The sequence below is a fragment of the Haliotis rubra genome, unplaced genomic scaffold (genome assembly GCF_003918875.1).
Source record: "Haliotis rubra isolate DU_JTF1 unplaced genomic scaffold, ASM391887v1 Scf587, whole genome shotgun sequence".
NCBI lineage: Eukaryota > Metazoa > Mollusca > Gastropoda > Lepetellida > Haliotidae > Haliotis > Haliotis rubra.
The window spans coordinates 25,518-48,076 of record NW_025767287.1 but is presented as its reverse complement, the minus strand read 5'-3'; the positions used below and the strand labels follow the sequence as shown (position 1 = coordinate 48,076).

The 22,559-nt window shown below is 46.7% G+C and overlaps 1 protein-coding gene across 1 annotated transcript in view; it reads left to right on the top strand.

Annotated features, from left to right (window-relative positions):
• The window catches only part of LOC124254922 (cytochrome P450 3A9-like), a 48,501-nt gene that overhangs the window by 14,757 nt on the left and 11,185 nt on the right, over positions 1 to 22,559 (top strand). The window contains exons 2-4 of the mRNA XM_046688766.1: positions 947 to 1,040; positions 3,710 to 3,765; positions 5,464 to 5,560. Of these exons, the coding sequence (XP_046544722.1) occupies positions 947 to 1,040; positions 3,710 to 3,765; positions 5,464 to 5,560 (247 nt within the window). The remainder of the gene's footprint in view (positions 1 to 946; positions 1,041 to 3,709; positions 3,766 to 5,463; positions 5,561 to 22,559) is intronic.

The following is a 22,559-nucleotide window of genomic DNA, read 5'->3' as shown; positions in this document are numbered from 1 at the left end:
TTATGACAGTCACACAGACAACTAAGTATCACAGTCACACAGTCCACTCACACAGACCACTAAGTATCACAGTCACACAGTCCACTCACACAGACCACTAAGTATCACAGTCACACAGTCCACTAAGTATCACAGTCACACAGTCCACTCACACAGACCACTAAGTATCACAGTCACACAGTCCACTCACACAGTCAACTAAGTATCACAGTCACACAGACAACTAAGTATCACAGTCACACAGTCCACTCACACAGACCACTAAGTATCACAGTCACACAGTCCACTCACACAGACCACTAAGTATCACAGTCACACAGTCCAGTCACACAGTCCACTCACACAGACCACTAAGTGTCACTGTCAACTAAGTATCACAGTCACACAGTCCACTCACACAGTCCACTAAGTATCACAGTCACACAGTCCACTAAGTATCACAGTCACACAGTCCACTCACACAGTCAACTAAGTATCACATTCACACAGTCCACTCACACAGTCAACTAAGTATCACAGTCACACAGACAACTAAGTATCACAGTCACACAGTCCACTCACACAGACCACTAAGTATCACAGTCACACAGTCCACTCACACAGACCACTAAGTGTCACAGTAAACTAAGTATCACATTCACACAGTCCACTCACACAGTCCACTAAGTATCACAGTCACACAGTCCACTAAGTATCACAGTCACACAGTCCACTCACACAGTCCACTAAGTATCACATTCACACAGTCCACTCACACAGTCAACTAAGTATCACAGTCACACAGACAACTAAGTATCACAGTCACACAGTCCACTCACACTGACCACTCACTCACACAGTCCACTAAGTATCACAGTCACACAGTCAACTAAGTATCACAGTTTGGTCAGTCACACCATCCACTCACACAGACCACACACTCACTCTGTTCACACTTTTGTTTCAGGTATGCCACCTCAACACATGGGTTCTTCAAGAAGCTGGGAATTCCTGGACCCAAACCATCACTGTTTGGGGGACTTAGAGATGTCAAGAAATCTGTACGTTAAACCAACATCTTTTGATTTCATACTATGTAGATGCGTGAATTCCCAATCTTTGATAGGAGTGATATAGCTTGAGAACAACTTGATCATGGCCTTGATATGGCACGCAAATTTTCATGATTATAATACACTGGTGCCAAACAAATACATATCATGATATATATAAAACTCACTAAACAACAATTATTATGTTCAAATGCCTTACTTTTGAGCATTGGGTCAGAATTTCATGGCAATTATTTTGCCTTTCACTTCTAAGAATATGCAAGATGTAAACAACATAGTGAGTAAGTGAGTTTAATTTTACACCTCTTATACAGAGGTACAGATAAGGTACTTATCTGCGTAAACTACGCAAATATTTATGTGAAAACTCAATTCCTATTAAATCTATTGCGTACAAGTACGCTTGAATTTTTGTAAATACTTAATAAATGTGATTTTGCATGCGTTCACACGAAAATGGCAAACCTAAGCTTGCGTACTGGTGGGTAGATAAATAACTGAGGGGTTCTATTTCAGGAAATGAACTTGACAGCTTGCAGTCTTTCTCATATTACAGATCAAATATAGATAAGAAACACTAATATTTAAACTTTATTATAGTTTTAAAGTCAATGGAAAATAACAAAATACCCATTTGAGTTTGAGTGAGGTGAGTACAATTTATTTGGTTACTCAAAGGAAAATTTGGATACCCAATTGAGATGAACACAAGCGAGTACATAACTCAATGACCCAATAAGTTATCTGTAGCTCTGTTTTAGTAATGTTCCAGCCATGTCATGATGAGGCAGGGGTGGAAATAACTTTAAAATTGCTAGTGTACTCCGGTACAGTGGCACATGTAAAATCACTTGCCCTGATAATTTTTCCACTATACCGGCCGTTTTTAAAAAATAAACAACATAATTAACGTTGGAAAGTCAACTGGACACCGGTACAGTGTGATATACAAATTTGCTTGCCCAACAGAAAAAAACACTGGACCCGGACGTTGGGCAATGGGTTATTTCCACCCCTGTGATGACACCAGAAATGGGTGTCACACATTGTTCCCATGTGGGGAATCGAACCCGGGCCTTCGCATGACGAGTGAATGATTTTACCACTAGGCTACCCCACTGCCTCTAAACAACATAATGAATGCTAGATGTAGAATAAGTCAGCAAAGGAACTAGGTTGGCTACTAGTTTTCAACGAAGCAATGTGATATAATTAACTGATTAATTGTATTCTAAAATTAACTATGTTCACAAATAAAGACAAATCAACACAAATATATTACAGTGCAGTACAAATTTAAAAGCATCAACACAGACAGATCATAATTTTCACCTCTAGTATCTAGTGCTGAATATCCAAGAATGATCTCCGCACAATCCCTGTTCCCCTTGCAACATGACGTACTGTGAGATCATAGGCAAGAATTATCTCCCCTTATAAACCTAAGAAAAAGATGAAGAGAAGGTTTTCTTTGGGTCAGAATAAAGTGGAAATTCTAGGACTGTCACAGGACACCCAACAAGCATATTTCAGTAATCAGCTCTTATAGAATATAGTATAAAAGCCCATAAGGTTGTAGTACTCTGTAGTACCTTCCAGAACTCGGTGTAAGTATAGCACAAGTCTAAATATAGCACATCACGTGTACCCAGTATATTACTGTTTAAAGTAATATACTGGGTACACGTGAAGATCTGGGTTATAATTTATTTTCAGTAACCCATGCTTGTCATAAGAGGCGACTAACGGGATCGGGTGGTCAGACTTGCTGACTTGGTTGACACATGTCATCGGTATCCCAATTGCGTAGATCGATGCTCGTGCTGTTGATCACTGGATTGCCTGGTTCTACCTCGATTATTTACGGATCACCGCCATATAGCTGGAATATTGCTGAGTGTGGCGTAAAAATAAACTCACTCACTCACTAATACACTTGGAACGCAGTGAGAAAGTAACAGATGATAGCAGTAAAACAGCAGCAGAGGCATCAGAGGGAACCTGTCACGGTCCTATATCAAATTGACCAACCATTGGAACTGAACTGGGCTGTTGTAAATAGTTATCTAATTGGGTATTGTAAATTTTTATTTAATCAAGACAACTGACAACAACATAAAAAGACTTTCTGTAAGTTATGATGAAAAGATTGAACTCAGTTGTCTCAGTCATATCTTTGGAGACCCCTTCTCACACATTCTCGAAGTATTACAAAGGTATAATAAAACTGTTAAAGAATTAAACAGAATAATCAAAGAAAATGTCTTGTAGCATAGTTCTATGAACCGCTGTATTTACATATCCTGAAGAATAGGTTGTACCTATTCTGTTCAGAGCATGTAGAAATATCTATGAAAAGTCATTGCAGCACAGATCTATCAAATCTTCCCTCACAGATCTTAGAGTATAAAAAAGCTTACAAAACTGTACCGTAATTACGAATATCAAAGCAACGCATAGCATAGCTTTATATACACCAGTCTTTACATTGCGTAAATTATAAAGGTGATGTTAGCGATGAAAAGTAACGTGAAATGAAAACTATCCGTAGAAAGACATTGTAGCATATTAAGTTGTGGGTTTAGCTAACCATCTTAAGTTACATTTTCTGTGAATGAACGAAGGTAAGATCCTGTTCAATTTGCTTTCCGTTTTAGGGGTCTATTACAAACTATGATCAACTGATGATAAAGAAATATGGCAAGGTCGTTGGGTAAGTAGCACTTTCAGTATTTCATTAGTTTCTTTAGTCTCATAAAGGATTGTTGCTTGTTGAAAGAAGAATGCAATTAAATTTCAACATGTTCAAGATCTGCAAAGTTTACCCTTTGCTTTTATGTAGAACAAATTTCTTGGAGTGATGTTCTGACAGAAAAGCAATATTATGTGAGACTTATCTCAGGTTTTACGGAAGACAGATGTTGTGTTTAGCCCTGTGACACAGAAACTATCATGTTACGTTTAGGTCAGCACTTGATGTCAATCCCTTTTGTATGTGTCATTTTGATAAACTGTTAGCATGTGGTGTGTCTTATGTGTCATATTGATAGCCTGTTAGAATGTGGTGTGTGTTAAACACTTCATGTGTCATCTTGATAACCTGTTAACATGTGGTGTGTGTGATAACACTTCATGTGTCATCTGATAACCTGTTAGCATGCGTTGTGTGTGTGATAACACTTCATGTGTCATCTTGATAACCTGTTAGCATGTGGTTTGTGTTAAATGCTTCATGTGTCATCTTGATAACCTGTTTGCATGTGGTGTGTGTGATAACACTTCATGTGTCATCTTGATAACCTGTTTGCATGTGGTGTGTGTGATAACACTTCATGTGTCATCTTGATAACCTGTTAGCATGTGGTGTGTGTGATAACACTTCATGTGTCATCTTGATAACCTGTTAGCATGCGGTGTGTGTGATAACACTTCATGTGTCATCTTGATAACTTGTTAGCATGTGGTTTGTGTTAAATGCTTCATGTGTCATCTTGATAACCTGTTTGCATGTGGTGTGTGTGATAACACTTCATGTGTCATCTTGATAACCTGTTTGCATGTGGTGTGTGTGATAACGCTTCATGTGTCATCTTGATAACCTGTTTGCTTGTGGTGTGTGTGATAACACTTCATGTGTCATCTTGATAACCTGTCAGCATGTGGTGTGTGTGATAACATTTCATGTGTCATCTTGATCATGTTGATAACATGTTAACATACAGTGTGTGTGATAACACTTCATGTGTCATCTTGATAACCTGTTAGCATGTGGTGTGTGTGATAACACTTCATGTGTCATCTTGAGAACCTGTTAGCATGTAGTGTGTGTTATAATGCTTCATGTGTTATCTTGAGAACCTGTTAACATACTGTGCATGTGATAACACTTTGTGTGTCAACTTGATAACCTGTTAGCATGTGGTGTGTGTGATAACACTTCATGTGTCATCTTGAGAACCTGTTAGCATGTAGTGTGTGTTATAATGCTTCATGTGTTATCTGATAACCTGTTAACATACGGTGCATTTGACAACACTTCATGTGTCAACTTGATAACCTGTTAGCATGTGGTGTGTGTGATAACACTTCATGTGTCATCTGTTAACCTGTTAGCATGTGGTGTGTGTGATAACACTTCATGTGTCATCTTGAAAAACCTGTTAGCATGTGGTGTGTGTGATAACACTTCATGTGTCATCTGATAACCTGTTAGCATGTGGTGTGTGTGATAACACTTCATGTGTCATCTGATAACCTGTTAGTATGCAGTGTGTGTGATAACACTTCATGTGTCATCTGATAACCTGTTAGCATGTGGTGTGTGTGATAACACTTCATGTGTCATCTGATAACCTTTTATGACCTTACATCTACTTCCATATACTTATACAAATTGTTCATTTCTTTTCAGCCTGTTTATGATGCGACAGCCAGTATACCTCATTGCTGACATTGACATGATGAAACAGATCACAGTGAAGGAGTTCCCATCATTCATAAACCGCTCGGTAAGTAACATGTATATACTGACTCCCAGTGGGGAGACCTTCCTTGCTGGGTCTAGTAAACTCATCTGTTATAGTCCAGATGACTGCACTTAGTTCTGGACTACTGAAAATGAAGCTAAAATCAAAGTTTGGGTTAGTAATTTCAAAGGTTCTAGGGACACTTCCTCCACAACCAGCACTGACAGTGGTCCCACTTTAATACAAGGTCCCCTGACCCCTCCACCTACACAAGCCCTGGGAACTGACAGTGTATTCCAACTCTGAACCCTCTACTTTAACCTGGTGTTGTACAAGGTCTCCTGTCCTCCACCTACACAAGCCCTGGGAACTGTTAGTGTATTCCAACTCTGAACCCTCTACTTTAACCTAGTGTTGTACAAGGTCTCCTGCCCCTCCACCTACACAATCCCTGGGAACTGACAGTGTATTCCAACTCTGAACCCTCTACTTTAACCTGGTGTTGTACAAGGTCCCCCGCCCCTCCACCTACACAAGCCCTGGAAACTGACAGTGTATTCCAACTCTGAACTCTCTACTTTAACCTGGTGTTGTACAAGGTCTCCTGCCCCTCCACCTACACAATCCCTGGGAACTGACAGTGTATTCCAACTCTGAACTCTCTACTTTAACCTGGTGTTGTACAAGGTCTCCTGCCCCTCCACCTACACAATCCCTGGGAACTGACAGTGTATTCCAACTCTGAACCCTCTACTTTAACCTGGTGTTGTACAAGGTCCCCTGACACTCCACCTACACAAGCCCTGGAAACTGACAGTGTATTCCAACTCTGAACCCTCTACTTTAACCTGGTGTTGTACAAGGTCTCCTGCCCCCCCCACCTACATAAGCCTTGGGAACTGACAGTGTATTCCAACTCTGAACCCTCTACTTTAACCTGGTGTTGTACAAGGTCTCCTGTCCTCCACCTACACAAGCCCTGGGAACTGACAGTGTATTCCAACTCTGAACCCTCTACTTTAACCTGGTGTTGTACAAGGTCTCCTGTCCTCCACCTACACAATCCCTGGGAACTGACAGTGTATTCCAACTCTGAACCCTCTATTTTAAACTGGTGTTGTACAAGGTCTCCTGCCCCTCCACCTACACAATCCCTGGGAACTGACAGTGTCTTCCAACTCTGAACCCTCTACTTTAACCTGGTGTTGTACAAGGTCTCCTGTCCTCCACCTACACAAGCCTTGGGAACTGACAGTGTATTCCAACTCTGAACCCTCTACTTTAACCTGGTGTTGTACAAGGTCCCTGCCCTCCACCTACACAAGCCCTGGGAACTGACAGTGTATTCCAACTCTGAACCCTCTACTTTTAACCTGGTGTTGTACAAGGTCTCCTGTCCTCCACCTACACAAGCCCTGGGAACTGACAGTGTATTCCAACTCTGAACCCTCTACTTTAACCTGGTGTTGTACAAGGTCTCCTGTCCTCCACCTACACAATCCCTGGGAACTGACAGTGTATTCCAACTCTGAACCCTCTACTTTAACCTGGTGTTGTACAAGGTCTCCTGTCCTCCACCTTCACAATCCCTGGGAACTGACAGTGTATTCCAACTCTGAACCCTCTACTTTAACCTGGTGTTGTACAAGGTCCCCTGTCCTCCACCTTCACAATCCCTGGGAACTGACAGTGTATTCCAACTCTGAACCCTCTACTTTAACCTGGTGTTGTACAAGGTCTCCTGTCCTCCACCTACACAAGCCCTGGGAACTGACAGTGTATTCCAACTCTGAACCCTCTACTTTAACTTGGTGTTGTACAAGGTCTCCTGTCCTCCACCTACACAAGCCTTGGGAACTGACAGTGTATTCCAACTCTGAACCCTCTACTTTAACCTGGTGTTGTACAAGGTCCCCTGTCCTCCACCTACAGAATCCCTGGGAACTGACAGTGTATTCCAACTCTGAACCCTCTACTTTAACCTGGTGTTGTACAAGGTCCCCTGCCCCTACACCTACACAAGCCCTGGGAACTGACAGTGTATTCCAACTCTGAACCCTCTACTTTAACCTGGTGTTGTACAAGGTCCCCTGTCCACCACCTACACAATCCCTGGGAACTGACAGTGTATTCCAACTCTGAACCCTCTACTTTAACCTGGTGTTGTACAAGGTCTCCTGTCCTCCACCTACACAAGCCCTGGGAACTGACAGTGTATTCCAACTCTGAACCCTCTACTTTAACCTGGTGTTGTACAAGGTCTCCTGTCCTCCACCTACACAAGCCTTGGGAACTGACAGTGTATTCCAACTCTGAAACCTCTACTTTAACCTGGTGTTGTACAAGGTCCTCTGCCCCTCCACCTACACAAGCCCTGGGAACTGACAGTGTATTCCAACTATGAACCCTCTACTTTAACCTGGTGTTGTACAAGGTCCCCTGCCCCTACACCTACACAAGCCCTGGGAACTGACAGTGTATTCCAACTCTGAACCCTCTACTTTAACCTGGTGTTGTACAAGGTCTCCTGTCCTCCACCTACACAAGCCCTGGGAACTGACAGTGTATTCCAACTCTGAACCCTCTACTTTAACCTGGTGTTGTACAAGGTCTCCTGTCCTCCACCTACACAAGCCCTGGGAACTGACAGTGTATTCCAACTCTGAACCCTCTACTTTAACCTGGTGTTGTACAAGGTCTCCTGTCCTCCACCTATACAAGCCCTGGGAACTGTTAGTGTATTCCAACTCTGAACCCTCTACTTTAACCTAGTGTTGTACAAGGTCTCCTGCCCCTCCACCTACACAATCCCTGGGAACTGACAGTGTATTCCAACTCTGAACCCTCTACTTTAACCTGGTGTTGTACAAGGTCCCCCGCCCCTCCACCTACACAAGCCCTGGAAACTGACAGTGTATTCCAACTCTGAACTCTCTACTTTAACCTGGTGTTGTACAAGGTCTCCTGCCCCTCCACCTACACAATGCCTGGGAACTGACAGTGTATTCCAACTCTGAACTCTCTACTTTAACCTGGTGTTGTACAAGGTCTCCTGCCCCTCCACCTACACAATCCCTGGGAACTGACAGTGTATTCCAACTCTGAACCCTCTACTTTAACCTGGTGTTGTACAAGGTCCCCTGACACTCCACCTACACAAGCCCTGGAAACTGACAGTGTATTCCAACTCTGAACCCTCTACTTTAACCTGGTGTTGTACAAGGTCTCCTGCCCCCCACCTACATAAGCCTTGGGAACTGACAGTGTATTCCAACTCTGAACCCTCTACTTTAACCTGGTGTTGTACAAGGTCTCCTGTCCTCCACCTACACAAGCCCTGGGAACTGACAGTGTATTCCAACTCTGAACCCTCTACTTTAACCTGGTGTTGTACAAGGTCTCCTGTCCTCCACCTACACAATCCCTGGGAACTGACAGTGTATTCCAACTCTGAACCCTCTATTTTAAACTGGTGTTGTACAAGGTCTCCTGCCCCTACACCTACACAAGCCCTGGGAACTGACAGTGTATTCCAACTCTGAACCCTCTACTTTAACCTGGTGTTGTACAAGGTCTCCTGTCCTCCACCTACACAATCCCTGGGAACTGACAGTGTATTCCAACTCTGAACCTCTACTTTTAACCTGGTGTTGTACAAGGTCTCCTGTCCTCCACCTTCACAATCCCTGGGAACTGACAGTGTATTCCAACTCTGAACCCTCTACTTTAACCTGGTGTTGTACAAGGTCCCCTGTCCTCCACCTTCACAATCCCTGGGAACTGACAGTGTATTCCAACTCTGAACCCTCTACTTTAACCTGGTGTTGTACAAGGTCTCCTGTCCTCCACCTACACAAGCCCTGGGAACTGACAGTGTATTCCAACTCTGAACCCTCTACTTTAACCTGGTGTTGTACAAGGTCTCCTGTCCTCCACCTACACAATCCCTGGGAACTGACAGTGTATTCCAACTCTGAACCCTCTACTTTAACCTGGTGTTGTACAAGGTCTCCTGTCCTCCACCTTCACAATCCCTGGGAACTGACAGTGTATTCCAACTCTGAACCCTCTACTTTAACCTGGTGTTGTACAAGGTCCCCTGTCCTCCACCTTCACAATCCCTGGGAACTGACAGTGTATTCCAACTCTGAACCCTCTACTTTAACCTGGTGTTGTACAAGGTCTCCTGTCCTCCACCTACACAAGCCCTGGGAACTGACAGTGTATTCCAACTCTGAACCCTCTACTTTAACTTGGTGTTGTACAAGGTCTCCTGTCCTCCACCTACACAAGCCTTGGGAACTGACAGTGTATTCCAACTCTGAACCCTCTACTTTAACCTGGTGTTGTACAAGGTCCCCTGTCCTCCACCTACACAATCCCTGGGAACTGACAGTGTATTCTAACTCTGAACCCTCTACTTTAACCTGGTGTTGTACAAGGTCCCCTGCCCCTACACCTACACAAGCCCTGGGAACTGACAGTGTATTCCAACTCTGAACCCTCTACTTTAACCTGGTGTTGTACAAGGTCCCTGTCCTCCACCTACACAATCCCTGGGAACTGACAGTGTATTCCAACTCTGAACCCTCTACTTTAACCTGGTGTTGTACAAGGTCTCCTGTCCTCCACCTACACAAGCCCTGGGAACTGACAGTGTATTCCAACTCTGAACCCTCTACTTTAACCTGGTGTTGTACAAGGTCTCCTGTCCTCCACCTACACAAGCCTTGGGAACTGACAGTGTATTCCAACTCTGGAAACCCTCTACTTTAACCTGGTGTTGTACAAGGTCCTCTACCCCTCCACCTACACAAGCCCTGGGAACTGACAGTGTATTCCAACTATGAACCCTCTACTTTAACCTGGTGTTGTACAAGGTCCCCTGCCCCTACACCTACACAAGCCCTGGGAACTGACAGTGTATTCCAACTCTGAACCCTCTACTTTAACCTGGTGTTGTACAAGGTCTCCTGTCCTCCACCTACACAAGCCCTGGGAACTGACAGTGTATTCCAACTCTGAACCCTCTACTTTAACCTGGTGTTGTACAAGGTCTCCTGTCCTCCACCTACACAAGCCCTGGGAACTGACAGTGTATTCCAACTCTGAACCCTCTACTTTAACCTGGTGTTGTACAAGGTCTCCTGTCCTCCACCTACACAAGCCTTGGGAACTGACAATGTATTCCAACTCTGAACCCTCTACTTTAACCTGGTGTTGTACAAGGTCCCCTGCCCTCCACCTACACAAGCCCTGGGAACTGACAGTGTATTCCAACTCTGAACCCTCTACTTTAACCTGGTGTTGTACAAGGTCCCCTGTCCTCCACCTACACAATCCCTGGGAACTGACAGTGTATTCCAACTCTGAACCCTCTACTTTAACCTGGTGTTGTACAAGGTCTCCTGTCCTCCACCTACACAATCCCTGGGAACTGACAGTGTATTCCAACTCTGAACCCTCTACTTTATCCTGGTGTTGTACAAGGTCCCCTGTCCTCCACCTACACAATCCCTGGGAACTGACAGTGTATTCCAACTCTGAACCCTCTACTTTAACCTGGTGTTGTACAAGGTCTCCTGTCCTCCACCTACACAAGCCCTGGGAACTGACAGTGTATTCCAACTCTGAACCCTCTACTTTAACCTGGTGTTGTACAAGGTCCCCTGTCCTCCACCTACACAATCCCTGGGAACTGACAGTGTATTCCAACTCTGAACCCTCTATTTTAACCTGGTGTTGTACAAGGTCTCCTGTCCTCCACCTACACAAGCCCTGGGAACTGACAGTGTATTCCAACTCTGAACCCTCTACTTTAACCTGGTGTTGTACAAGGTCCCCTGCCCCTCCACCTACACAAGCCCTGGGAACTGACAGTGTATTCCAACTCTGAACCGTCTACTTTAACCTGGTGTTGTACAAGGTCTCCTGTCCTCCACCTACACAAGCCCTGGGAACTGACAGTGTATTCCAACTCTGAACCCTCTACTTTAACCTGGTGTTGTACAAGGTCTCCTGTCCTCCACCTACACAAGCCTTGGGAACTGACAGTGTATTCCAACTCTGAACCCTCTACTTTAACCTGGTGTTGTACAAGGTCCCCTGCCCTCCACCTACACAAGCCCTGGGTACTGACAGTGTATTCCAACTCTGAACCCTCTACTTTAACCTGGTGTTGTACAAGGTCTCCTGTCCTCCACCTACACAAGCCCTGGGAACTGACAGTGTATTCCAACTCTGAACCCTCTACTTTAACCTGGTGTTGTACAAGGTCCCTGTCCTCCACCTACACAATCCTAGGGAACTGACAGTGTATTCCAACTCTGAACCCTCTACTTTAACCTGGTGTTGTACAAGGTCCCCTGCCCTCCACCTACACAAGCCCTGGGAACTGACAGTGTATTCCAACTCTGAACCCTCTACTTTAACCTGGTGTTGTACAAGGTCTCCTGTCCTCCACCTACACAAGCCCTGGGAACTGACAGTGTATTCCAACTCTGAACCCTCTACTTTAACCTGGTGTTGTACAAGGTCTCCTGCCCTCCACCTACACAAGCCCTGGGAACTGACAGTGTGTTCCAACTCTGAACCCTCTACTTTAACCTGGTGTTGTACAAGGTCTCCTGTCCTCCACCTACACAAGCCTTGGGAACTGACAGTGTATTCCAACTCTGAACCCTCTACTTTAACCTGGTGTTGTACAAGGTCCCCTGCCCCTACACCTACACAAGCCCTGGTAACTGACAGTGTATTCCAACTCTGAACCCTCTACTTTAACCTGGTGTTGTACAAGGTCCCCTGTCCTCCACCTACACAATCCCTGGGAACTGACAGTGTATTCCAACTCTGAACCCTCTACTTTAACCTGGTGTTGTACAAGGTCTCCTGTCCTCCACCTACACAAGCCCTGGGAACTGACAGTGTATTCCAACTCTGAACCCTCTACTTTAACCTGGTGTTGTACAAGGTCTCCTGTCCTCCACCTACACAAACCTTGGGAACTGACAGTGTATTCGAACTCTGAACCCTCTACTTTAACCTGGTGTTGTACAAGGTCCCCTGCCCCTCCACCTACACAAGCCCTGGGAACTGACAGTGTATTCCAACTCTGAACCCTCTACTTTAACCTGGTGTTGTACAAGGTCCCCTGTCCTCCACCTACACAATCCCTGGGAACTGACAGTGTATTCCAACTCTGAACCCTCTACTTTAACCTGGTGTTGTAAAAGGTCTCCTTTCCGCCACCTACACAAGCCCTGGGAACTGACAGTGTATTCCAACTCTGAACCCTCTACTTTAACCTGGTGTTGTACAAGGACTCCTGTCCTCCACCTACACAAGCCTTGGGAACTGACAGTGTATTCCAACTCTGAACCCTCTACTTTAACCTGGTGTTGTAAAGGTCCCCTGCCCCTTCCACCTACACAAGCCCTGGGAACTGACAGTGTATTCCAACTCTGAACCCTCTACTTTAACCTGGTGTTGTACAAGGTCTCCTGTCCTCCACCTACACAAGCCCTGGGAACTGACAGTGTCTTCCAACTCTGAACCCTCTACTTTAACCTGGTGTTGTACAAGGTCCCCTGTCCTCCACCTACACAATCCCTGGGAACTGACAGTGTATTCCAACTCTGAACCCTCTACTTTAACCTGGCGTTGTACAAGGTCTCCTGTCCTCCATCTACACAAGCCCTGGGAACTGACAGTGTATTCCAACTCTGAACCCTCTACTTTAACCTGGTGTTGTACAAGGTCTCCTGTCCTCCACCTACACAAGCCCTGGGAACTGACAGTGTATTCCAACTCTGAACCCTCTACTTTAACCTGGTGTTGTACAAGGTCTCCTGCCCTCCACCTACACAAGCCCTGGGAACTGACAGTGTGTTCCAACTCTGAACCCTCTACTTTAACCTGGTGTTGTACAAGGTCTCCTGTCCTCCACCTACACAAGCCTTGGGAACTGACAGTGTATTCCAACTCTGAACCCTCTACTTTAACCTGGTGTTGTACAAGGTCCCCTGCCCCTCCACCTACACAAGCCCTGGGAACTGACAGTGTATTCCAACTCTGAACCCTCTACTTTAACCTGGTGGTTTGTACAAGGTCTCCTGTCCTCCACCTACACAAACCCTGGGGAACTGACAGTGTATTCCAACTCTGAACCCTCTACTTTAACCTGGTGTTGTACAAGGTCCCCTGTCCTCCACCTACACAATCCCTGGGAAGTGACAGTGTATTCCAACTCTGAACCCTCTACTTTAACCTGGTGTTGTACAAGGTCTCCTGTCCTCCACCTACACAAGCCCTGGGAACTGACAGTGTATTCCAACTCTGAACCCTCTACTTTAACCTGGTGTTGTACAAGGTCCCCTGCCCCTACACCTACACAAGCCCTGGTAACTGACAGTGTATTCCAACTCTGAACCTCTACTTTAACCTGGTGTTGTACAAGGTCCCCTGTCCTCCACCTACACAATCCCTGGGAACTGACAGTGTATTCCAACTCCTGAACCCTGTACTTTAACCTGGTGTTGTACAAGGTCTCCTGTCCTCCACCTACACAAGCCCTGGGAACTGACAGTGTATTCCAACTCTGAACCCTCTACTTTAACCTGGTGTTGTACAAGGTCTCCTGTCCTCCACCTACACAAGCGTTGGGAACTGACAGTGTATTCAACTCTGAACCCTCTACTTTTAACCTGGTGTTGTACAAGGTCCCCTGCCCTCCACCTACACAAGCCCTGGGAACTGACAGTGTATTCCAACTCTGAACCCTCTACTTTAACCTGGTGTTGTACAAGGTCCCCTGTCCTCCACCTACACAATCCCTTTGGAACTGACAGTGTATTCCAACTCTGAACCCTCTACTTTTAACCTGGTGTTGTACAAGGTCTCCTGTCCATACACCTACACAAGCCCTGGGAACTGACAGTGTATTCCAACTCTGAACCCTCTACTTTAACCTGGTGTTGTACAAGGACTCCTGTCCTCCACCTACACAAGCCTTAGGAACTGACAGTGTATTCCAACTCTGAACCCTCTACTTTAACCTGGTGTTGCAAAGGTCCCCTGCCCCTTCCACCTACACAAGCCCTGGGAACTGACAGTGTATTCCAACTCTGAACCCTCTACTTTAACCTGGTGTTGTACAAGGTCTCCTGTCCTCCACCTACACAAGCCCTGGGAACTGACAGTGTATTCCAAGTCTGAACCCTCTACTTTAACCTGGTGTTGTACAAGGTCCCTGTCCTCCACCTACACAATCCCTGAGAACTGACAGTGTATTCTTCCCAACTCTGAACCCTGTACTTTAACCTGGCGTTGTACAAGGTCTCCTGTCCTCCATCTACACAAGCCCTGGGAACTGACAGTGTATTCCAACTCTGAACCCTCTACTTTAACCTGGTGTTGTACAAGGTCTCCTGTCCTCCACCTACACAAGCCCTGGGAACTGACAGTGTATTCCAACTCTGAACCCTCTACTTTAACCTGGTGTTGTACAAGGTCTCCTGCCCCTCCACCTACACAAGCCCTGGGAACTGACAGTGTGTTCCAACTCTGAACCCTCTACTTTAACCTGGTGTTGTACAAGGTCTCCTGTCCTCCACCTACACAAGCCTTGGGAACTGACAGTGTATTCCAACTCTGAACCCTCTACTTTAACCTGGTGTTGTACAAGGTCCCCTGCCCCTCCACCTACACAAGCCCTGGGAACTGACAGTGTATTCCAACTCTGAACCCTCTACTTTAACCTGGTGTTGTACAAGGTCTCCTGTCCTCCACCTACACAAACCCTGGGAACTGACAGTGTATTCCAACTCTGAACCCTCTACTTTAACCTGGTGTTGTACAAGGTCCCCTGTCCTCCACCTACACAATTCCTGGGAAGTGACAGTGTATTCCAACTCTGAACCCTCTACTTTAACCTGGTGTTGTACAAGGTCTCCTGTCCTCCACCTACACAAGCCCTGGGAACTGACAGTGTATTCCAACTCTGAACCCTCTACTTTAACCTGGTGTTGTACAAGGTCCCCTGTCCTCCACCTACACAAGCCCTGGGAACTGACAGTGTATTCCATCTCTGAACCCTCTACTTTAACCTGGTGTTGTACAAGGTCTTCTGCCTCTCCACCTACACAAGCCCTGGGAACTGACAGTGTCTTCCAACTCTGAACCCTCTACTTTAACCTGGTGTTGTACAAGGTCCCCTGCCCCTACACCTACACAAGCCCTGGGAACTGACAGTGTATTCCAACTCTGAACCCTCTACTTTATCCTGGTGTTGTACAAGGTCCCCTGCCCCTACACCTACACAAGCCCTGGGAACTGACAGTGTATTCCAACTCTGAACCCTCTACTTTATCCTGGTGTTGTACAAGGTCCCCTGTCCTCCACCTACACAATCCCTGGGAACTGACAGTGTATTCCAACTCTGAACCCTCTACTTTAACCTGGTGTTGTACAAGGTCCCCTGCCCTTCCACCTACACAAGCCCTGGGAACTGACAGTGTATTCCAACTCTGAACCCTCTACTTTAACCTGGTGTTGTACAAGGTCCCCTGTCCTCCACCTACACAATCCCTGGGAAGTGACAGTGTATTCCAACTCTGAACCCTCTACTTTAACCTGGTGTTGTACAAGGTCTCCTGTCCTCCACCTACACAAGCCTTGGGAACTGACAGTGTATTCCAACTCTGAACCCTCTACTTTAACCTGGAGTTGTACAAGGTCTGCTGTCCTCCACCTACACAATCCCTGGGAACTGACAGTGTATTCCAACTCTGAACCCTCTACTTTAACCTGGTGTTGTACAAGGTCTCCTGTCCTCCACCTACACAAGCCCTGGGAACTGACAGTGTATTCCAACTCTGAACCCTCTACTTTAACCTGGTGTTGTACAAGGTCCCCTGTCCTCCACCTACACAATCCTGGGAAGTGACAGTGTATTCCAACTCTGAACCCTCTACTTTAACCTGGTGTTGTACAAGGTCTCCTGTCCTCCACCTACACAAGCCCTGGGAACTGACAGTGTATTCCAACTCTGAACCCTCTACTTTTAACCTGGTGTTGTACAAGGTCCCCTGCCCCTACACCTACACACAAGCCCTGGTAACTGACAGTGTATTCCAACTCTGAACCCTCTACTTTTAACCTGGTGTTGTACAAGGTCCCTGTCCTCCACCTACACAATCCCTGGGAACTGACAGTGTATTCCAACTCTGAACCCTGTACTTTTAACCTGGTGTTGTACAAGGTCTCCTGTCCTCCACCTACACAAGCCCTGGGAACTGACAGTGTATTCCAACTCTGAACCCTCTACTTTAACCTGGTGTTGTACAAGGTCTCCTGTCCTCCACCTACACAATCCCTGGGAAGTGACAGTGTATTCCAACTCTGAACCCTCTACTTTAACCTGGTGTTGTACAAGGTCTCCTGTCCTCCACCTACACAAGCCCTGGGAACTGACAGTGTATTCCAACTCTGAACCCTCTACTTTAACCTGGTGTTGTACAAGGTCCCCTGCCCCTACACCTACACAAGCCCTGGTAACTGACAGTGTATTCCAACTCTGAACCCTCTACTTTAACCTGGTGTTGTACAAGGTCCCCTGTCCTCCACCTACACAATCCCTGGGAACTGACAGTGTATTCCAACTCTGAACCCTGTACTTTAACCTGGTGTTGTACAAGGTCTCCTGTCCTCCACCTACACAAGCCCTGGGAACTGACAGTGTATTCCAACTCTGAACCCTCTACTTTAACCTGGTGTTGTACAAGGTCTCCTGTCCTCCACCTACACAAACGTTGGGAACTGACAGTGTATTCGAACTCTGAACCCTCTACTTTAACCTGGTGTTGTACAAGGTCCCCTGCCCCTCCACCTACACAAGCCCTGGGAACTGACAGTGTATTCCAACTCTGAACCCTCTACTTTAACCTGGTGTTGTACAAGGTCCCCTGTCCTCCACCTACACAATCCCTGGGAACTGACAGTGTATTCCAACTCTGAACCCTGTACTTTAACCTGGTGTTGTACAAGGTCTCCTGTCCGCCACCTACACAAGCCCTGGGAACTGACAGTGTATTCCAACTCTGAACCCTCTACTTTAACCTGGTGTTGTACAAGGACTCCTGTCCTCCACCTACACAAGCCTTAGGAACTGACAGTGTATTCCAACTCTGAACCCTCTACTTTAACCTGGTGTTGCAAAGGTCCCCTGCCCCTTCCACCTACACAAGCCCTGGGAACTGACAGTGTATTCCAACTCTGAACCCTCTACTTTAACCTGGTGTTGTACAAGGTCTCCTGTCCTCCACCTACACAAGCCCTGGGAACTGACAGTGTATTCCAAGTCTGAACCCTCTACTTTAACCTGGTGTTGTACAAGGTCCCCTGTCCTCCACCTACACAATCCCTGGGAACTGACAGTGTATTCCAACTCTGAACCCTCTATTTTAACCTGGTGTTGTACAAGGTCTCCTGTCCTCCATCTACACAAGCCCTGGGGAACTGACAGTGTATTCCAACTCTGAACCTCTACTTTAACCTGGTGTTGTACAAGGTCTCCTGTCCTCCACCTACACAAGCCCTGGGAACTGACAGTGTATTCCAACTCTGAACCCTCTACTTTAACCTGGTGTTGTACAAGGTCTCCTGCCCTCCACCTACACAAGCCCTGGGAACTGACAGTGTGTTCCAACTCTGAACCCTCTACTTTAACCTGGTGTTGTACAAGGTCTCCTGTCCTCCACCTACACAAGCCTTGGGAACTGACAGTGTATTCCAACTCTGAACCCTCTACTTTAACCTGGTGTTGTACAAGGTCCCCTGCCCTCCACCTACACAAGCCCTGGGAACTGACAGTGTATTCCAACTCTGAACCCTCTACTTTAACCTGGTGTTGTACAAGGTCTCCTGTCCTCCACCTACACAAACCCTGGGAACTGACAGTGTATTCCAACTCTGAACCCTCTACTTTAACCTGGTGTTGTACAAGGTCCCCTGTCCTCCACCTACACAATTCCTGGGAAGTGACAGTGTATTCCAACTCTGAACCCTCTACTTTAACCTGGTGTTGTACAAGGTCTCCTGTCCTCCACCTACACAAGCCCTGGGAACTGACAGTGTATTCCAACTCTGAACCCTCTACTTTAACCTGGTGTTGTACAAGGTCCCCTGTCCTCCACCTACACAAGCCCTGGGAACTGACAGTGTATTCCATCTCTGAACCCTCTACTTTAACCTGGTGTTGTACAAGGTCTTCTGCCTCTCCACCTACACAAGCCCTGGGAACTGACAGTGTCTTCCAACTCTGAACCCTCTACTTTAACCTGGTGTTGTACAAGGTCCCCTGCCCCTACACCTACACAAGCCCTGGGAACTGACAGTGTATTCCAACTCTGAACCCTCTACTTTATCCTGGTGTTGTACAAGGTCCCCTGCCCCTACACCTACACAAGCCCTGGGAACTGACAGTGTATTCCAACTCTGAACCCTCTACTTTATCCTGGTGTTGTACAAGGTCCCCTGTCCTCCACCTACACAATCCCTGGGAACTGACAGTGTATTCCAACTCTGAACCCTCTACTTTAACCTGGTGTTGTACAAGGTCCCCTGCCCTTCCACCTACACAAGCCCTGGGAACTGACAGTGTATTCCAACTCTGAACCCTCTACTTTAACCTGGTGTTGTACAAGGTCCCCTGTCCTCCACCTACACAATCCCTGGGAAGTGACAGTGTATTCCAACTCTGAACCCTCTACTTTAACCTGGTGTTGTACAAGGTCTCCTGTCCTCCACCTACACAAGCCTTGGGAACTGACAGTGTATTCCAACTCTGAACCCTCTACTTTAACCTGGAGTTGTACAAGGTCTGCTGTCCTCCACCTACACAATCCCTGGGAACTGACAGTGTATTCCAACTCTGAACCCTCTACTTTAACCTGGTGTTGTACAAGGTCTCCTGTCCTCCACCTACACAAGCCCTGGGAACTGACAGTGTATTCCAACTCTGAACCCTCTACTTTAACCTGGTGTTGTACAAGGTCTCCTGTCCTCCACCTACACAAGCCTTGGGAACTGACAGTGTATTCCAACTCTGAACCCTCTACTTTAACCTGGTGTTGTACAAGGTCTCCTGCCCTCCACCTACACAAGCCCTGGGAACTGACAGTGTGTTCCAACTCTGAACCCTCTACTTTAACCTGGTGTTGTACAAGGTCTCCTGTCCTCCACCTACACAAGCCTTGGGAACTGACAGTGTCTTCCAACTCTGAACCCTCTACTTTATCCTGGTGTTGTACAAGGTCCCCTGCCCCTACACCTACACAAGCCCTGGGAACTGACAGTGTATTCCAACTCTGAACCCTCTACTTTATCCTGGTGTTGTACAAGGTCCCCTGCCCCTACACCTACACAAGCCCTGGGAACTGACAATGTATTCCAACTCTGAACCCTCTACTTTATCCTGGTGTTGTACAAGGTCCCCTGTCCTCCACCTACACAATCCCTGGGAACTGACAGTGTATTCCAACTCTGAACCCTCTACTTTAACCTGGTGTTGTACAAGGTCTCCTGTCCTCCACCTACACAAGCCCTGGGAACTGACAGTGTATTCCAACTCTGAACCCTCTACTTTAACCTGGTGTTGTACAAGGTCTCCTGTCCTCCACCTACACAAGCCCTGGGAACTGACAGTGTATTCCAACTCTGAACCCTCTACTTTAACCTGGTGTTGTACAAGGTCTCCTGTCCTCCACCTACACAATCCCTGGGAACTGACAGTGTATTCCAACTCTGAACCCTCTACTTTAACCTGGTGTTGTACAAGGTCTCCTGCCCCTCCACCTACACAAGCCCTGGGAACTGACAGTGTGTTCCAACTCTGAACCCTCTACTTTAACCTGGTGTTGTACAAGGTCTCCTGTCCTCCACCTACACAAGCCTTGGGAACTGACAGTATATTCCAACTCTGAACCCTCTACTTTAACCTGGTGTTGTACAAGGTCCCCTGCCCCTCCACCTACACAAGCCCTGGGAACTGACAGTGTATTCCAACTCTGAACCCTCTACTTTAACCTGGTGTTGTACAAGGTCTCCTGTCCTCCACCTACACAAGCCCTGGGAACTGACAGTGTATTCCAACTCTGAACCCTCTACTTTAACCTGGTGTTGTACAAGGTCTCCTGTCCTCCACCTACACAATCCCTGGGAAGTGACAGTGTATTCCAACTCTGAACCCTCTACTTTAACCTGGTGTTGTACAAGGTCTCCTGTCCTCCACCTACACAAGCCTTGGGAACTGACAGTGTCTTCCAACTCTGAACCCTCTACTTTAACCTGGTGTTGTACAAGGTCCCCTGCCCTACACCTACACAAGCCCTGGGAACTGACAGTGTATTCCAACTCTGAACCCTCTACTTTATCCTGGTGTTGTACAAGGTCCCCTGCCCCTACACCTACACAAGCCCTGGGAACTGACAGTGTATTCCAACTCTGAACCCTCTACTTTATCCTGGTGTTGTACAAGGTCCCCTGTCCTCCACCTACACAATCCTTGGGAACTGACAGTGTATTCCAACTCTGAACCGTCTACTTTAACCTGGTGTTGTACAAGGTCTCCTGTCCTCCACCTACACAAGCCCTGGGAACTGACAGTGTATTCCCACTCTGAACCCTCTACTTTAACCTGGTGTTGTACAAGGCCTCCTGTCCTCCACCTACACAAGCCTTGGGGAACTGACAGTGTATTCCAACTCTGAACCTCTGCTTTTAACCTGGTGTTTGTACAAGGTCCCCTGCCCTTCCACCTACACAAGCCCCTGGGAACTGACAGTGTCTTCCAACTCTGAACCCTCTACTTTAACCTGGTGTTGTACAAGGTCCCCTGTCCTCCACCTACACAATCCCTGGGAACTGACAGTGTATTCCAACTCTGAACCCTCTACTTTAACCTGGTGTTGTACAAGGTCCCCTGCCCCTACACCTACACAAGCCCTGGTAACTGACAGTGTATTCCAACTCTGAACCCTCTACTTTTTTAACCTGGTGTTGTACAAGGTCCCCTGTCCTCCACCTACACAATCCCTGGGAACTGACAGTGTATTCCAACTCTGAACCCTGTACTTTAACCTGGTGTTGTACAAGGTCTCCTGTCCTCCACCTACACAAGCCCTGGGAACTGACAGTGTATTCCAACTCTGAACCCTCTACTTTAACCTGGTGTTGTACAAGGTCTCCTGTCCTCCACCTACACAAACGTTGGGAACTGACAGTGTATTCGAACTCTGAACCCTCTACTTTAACCTGGTGTTGTACAAGGTCCCTGCCCCTCCACCTACACACAAGCCCCTGGGAACTGACAGTGTATTCCAACTCTGAACCCTCTACTTTAACCTGGTGTTGTACAAGGTCCCCTGTCCCTCCACCTACACAATCCCTGGGAACTGACAGTGTATTCCAACTCTGAACCCTCTACTTTAACCTGGTGTTGTACAAGGTCTCCTGTCCTACCACCTACACAAGCCCTCCTGGAACTGACAGTGTATTCCAACTCTGAACCCTCTACTTTAACCTGGTGTTGTACAAGGACTCCTGTCCTCCACCTACACAAGCCTTAGGAACTGACAGTGTATTCCAACTCTGAACCCTCTACTTTAACCTGGTGTTGCAAAGGTCCCCTGCCCCTTCCACCTACACAAGCCCTGGGAACTGACAGTGTATTCCAACTCTGAACCCTCTACTTTAACCTGGTGTTGTACAAGGTCTCCTGTCCTCCACCTACACAAGCCTGGGAACTGACAGTGTATTCCAAGTCTGAACCCTCTACTTTAACCTGGTGTTGTACAAGGTCCCCTGTCCTCCACCTACACAATCCCTGGGAACTGACAGTGTATTCCAACTCTGAACCCTGTACTTTAACCTGGCGTTGTACAAGGTCTCCTGTCCTCCATCTACACAAGCCCTGGGAACTGACAGTGTATTCCAACTCTGAACCCTCTACTTTAACCTGGTGTTGTACAAGGTCTCCTGTCCTCCA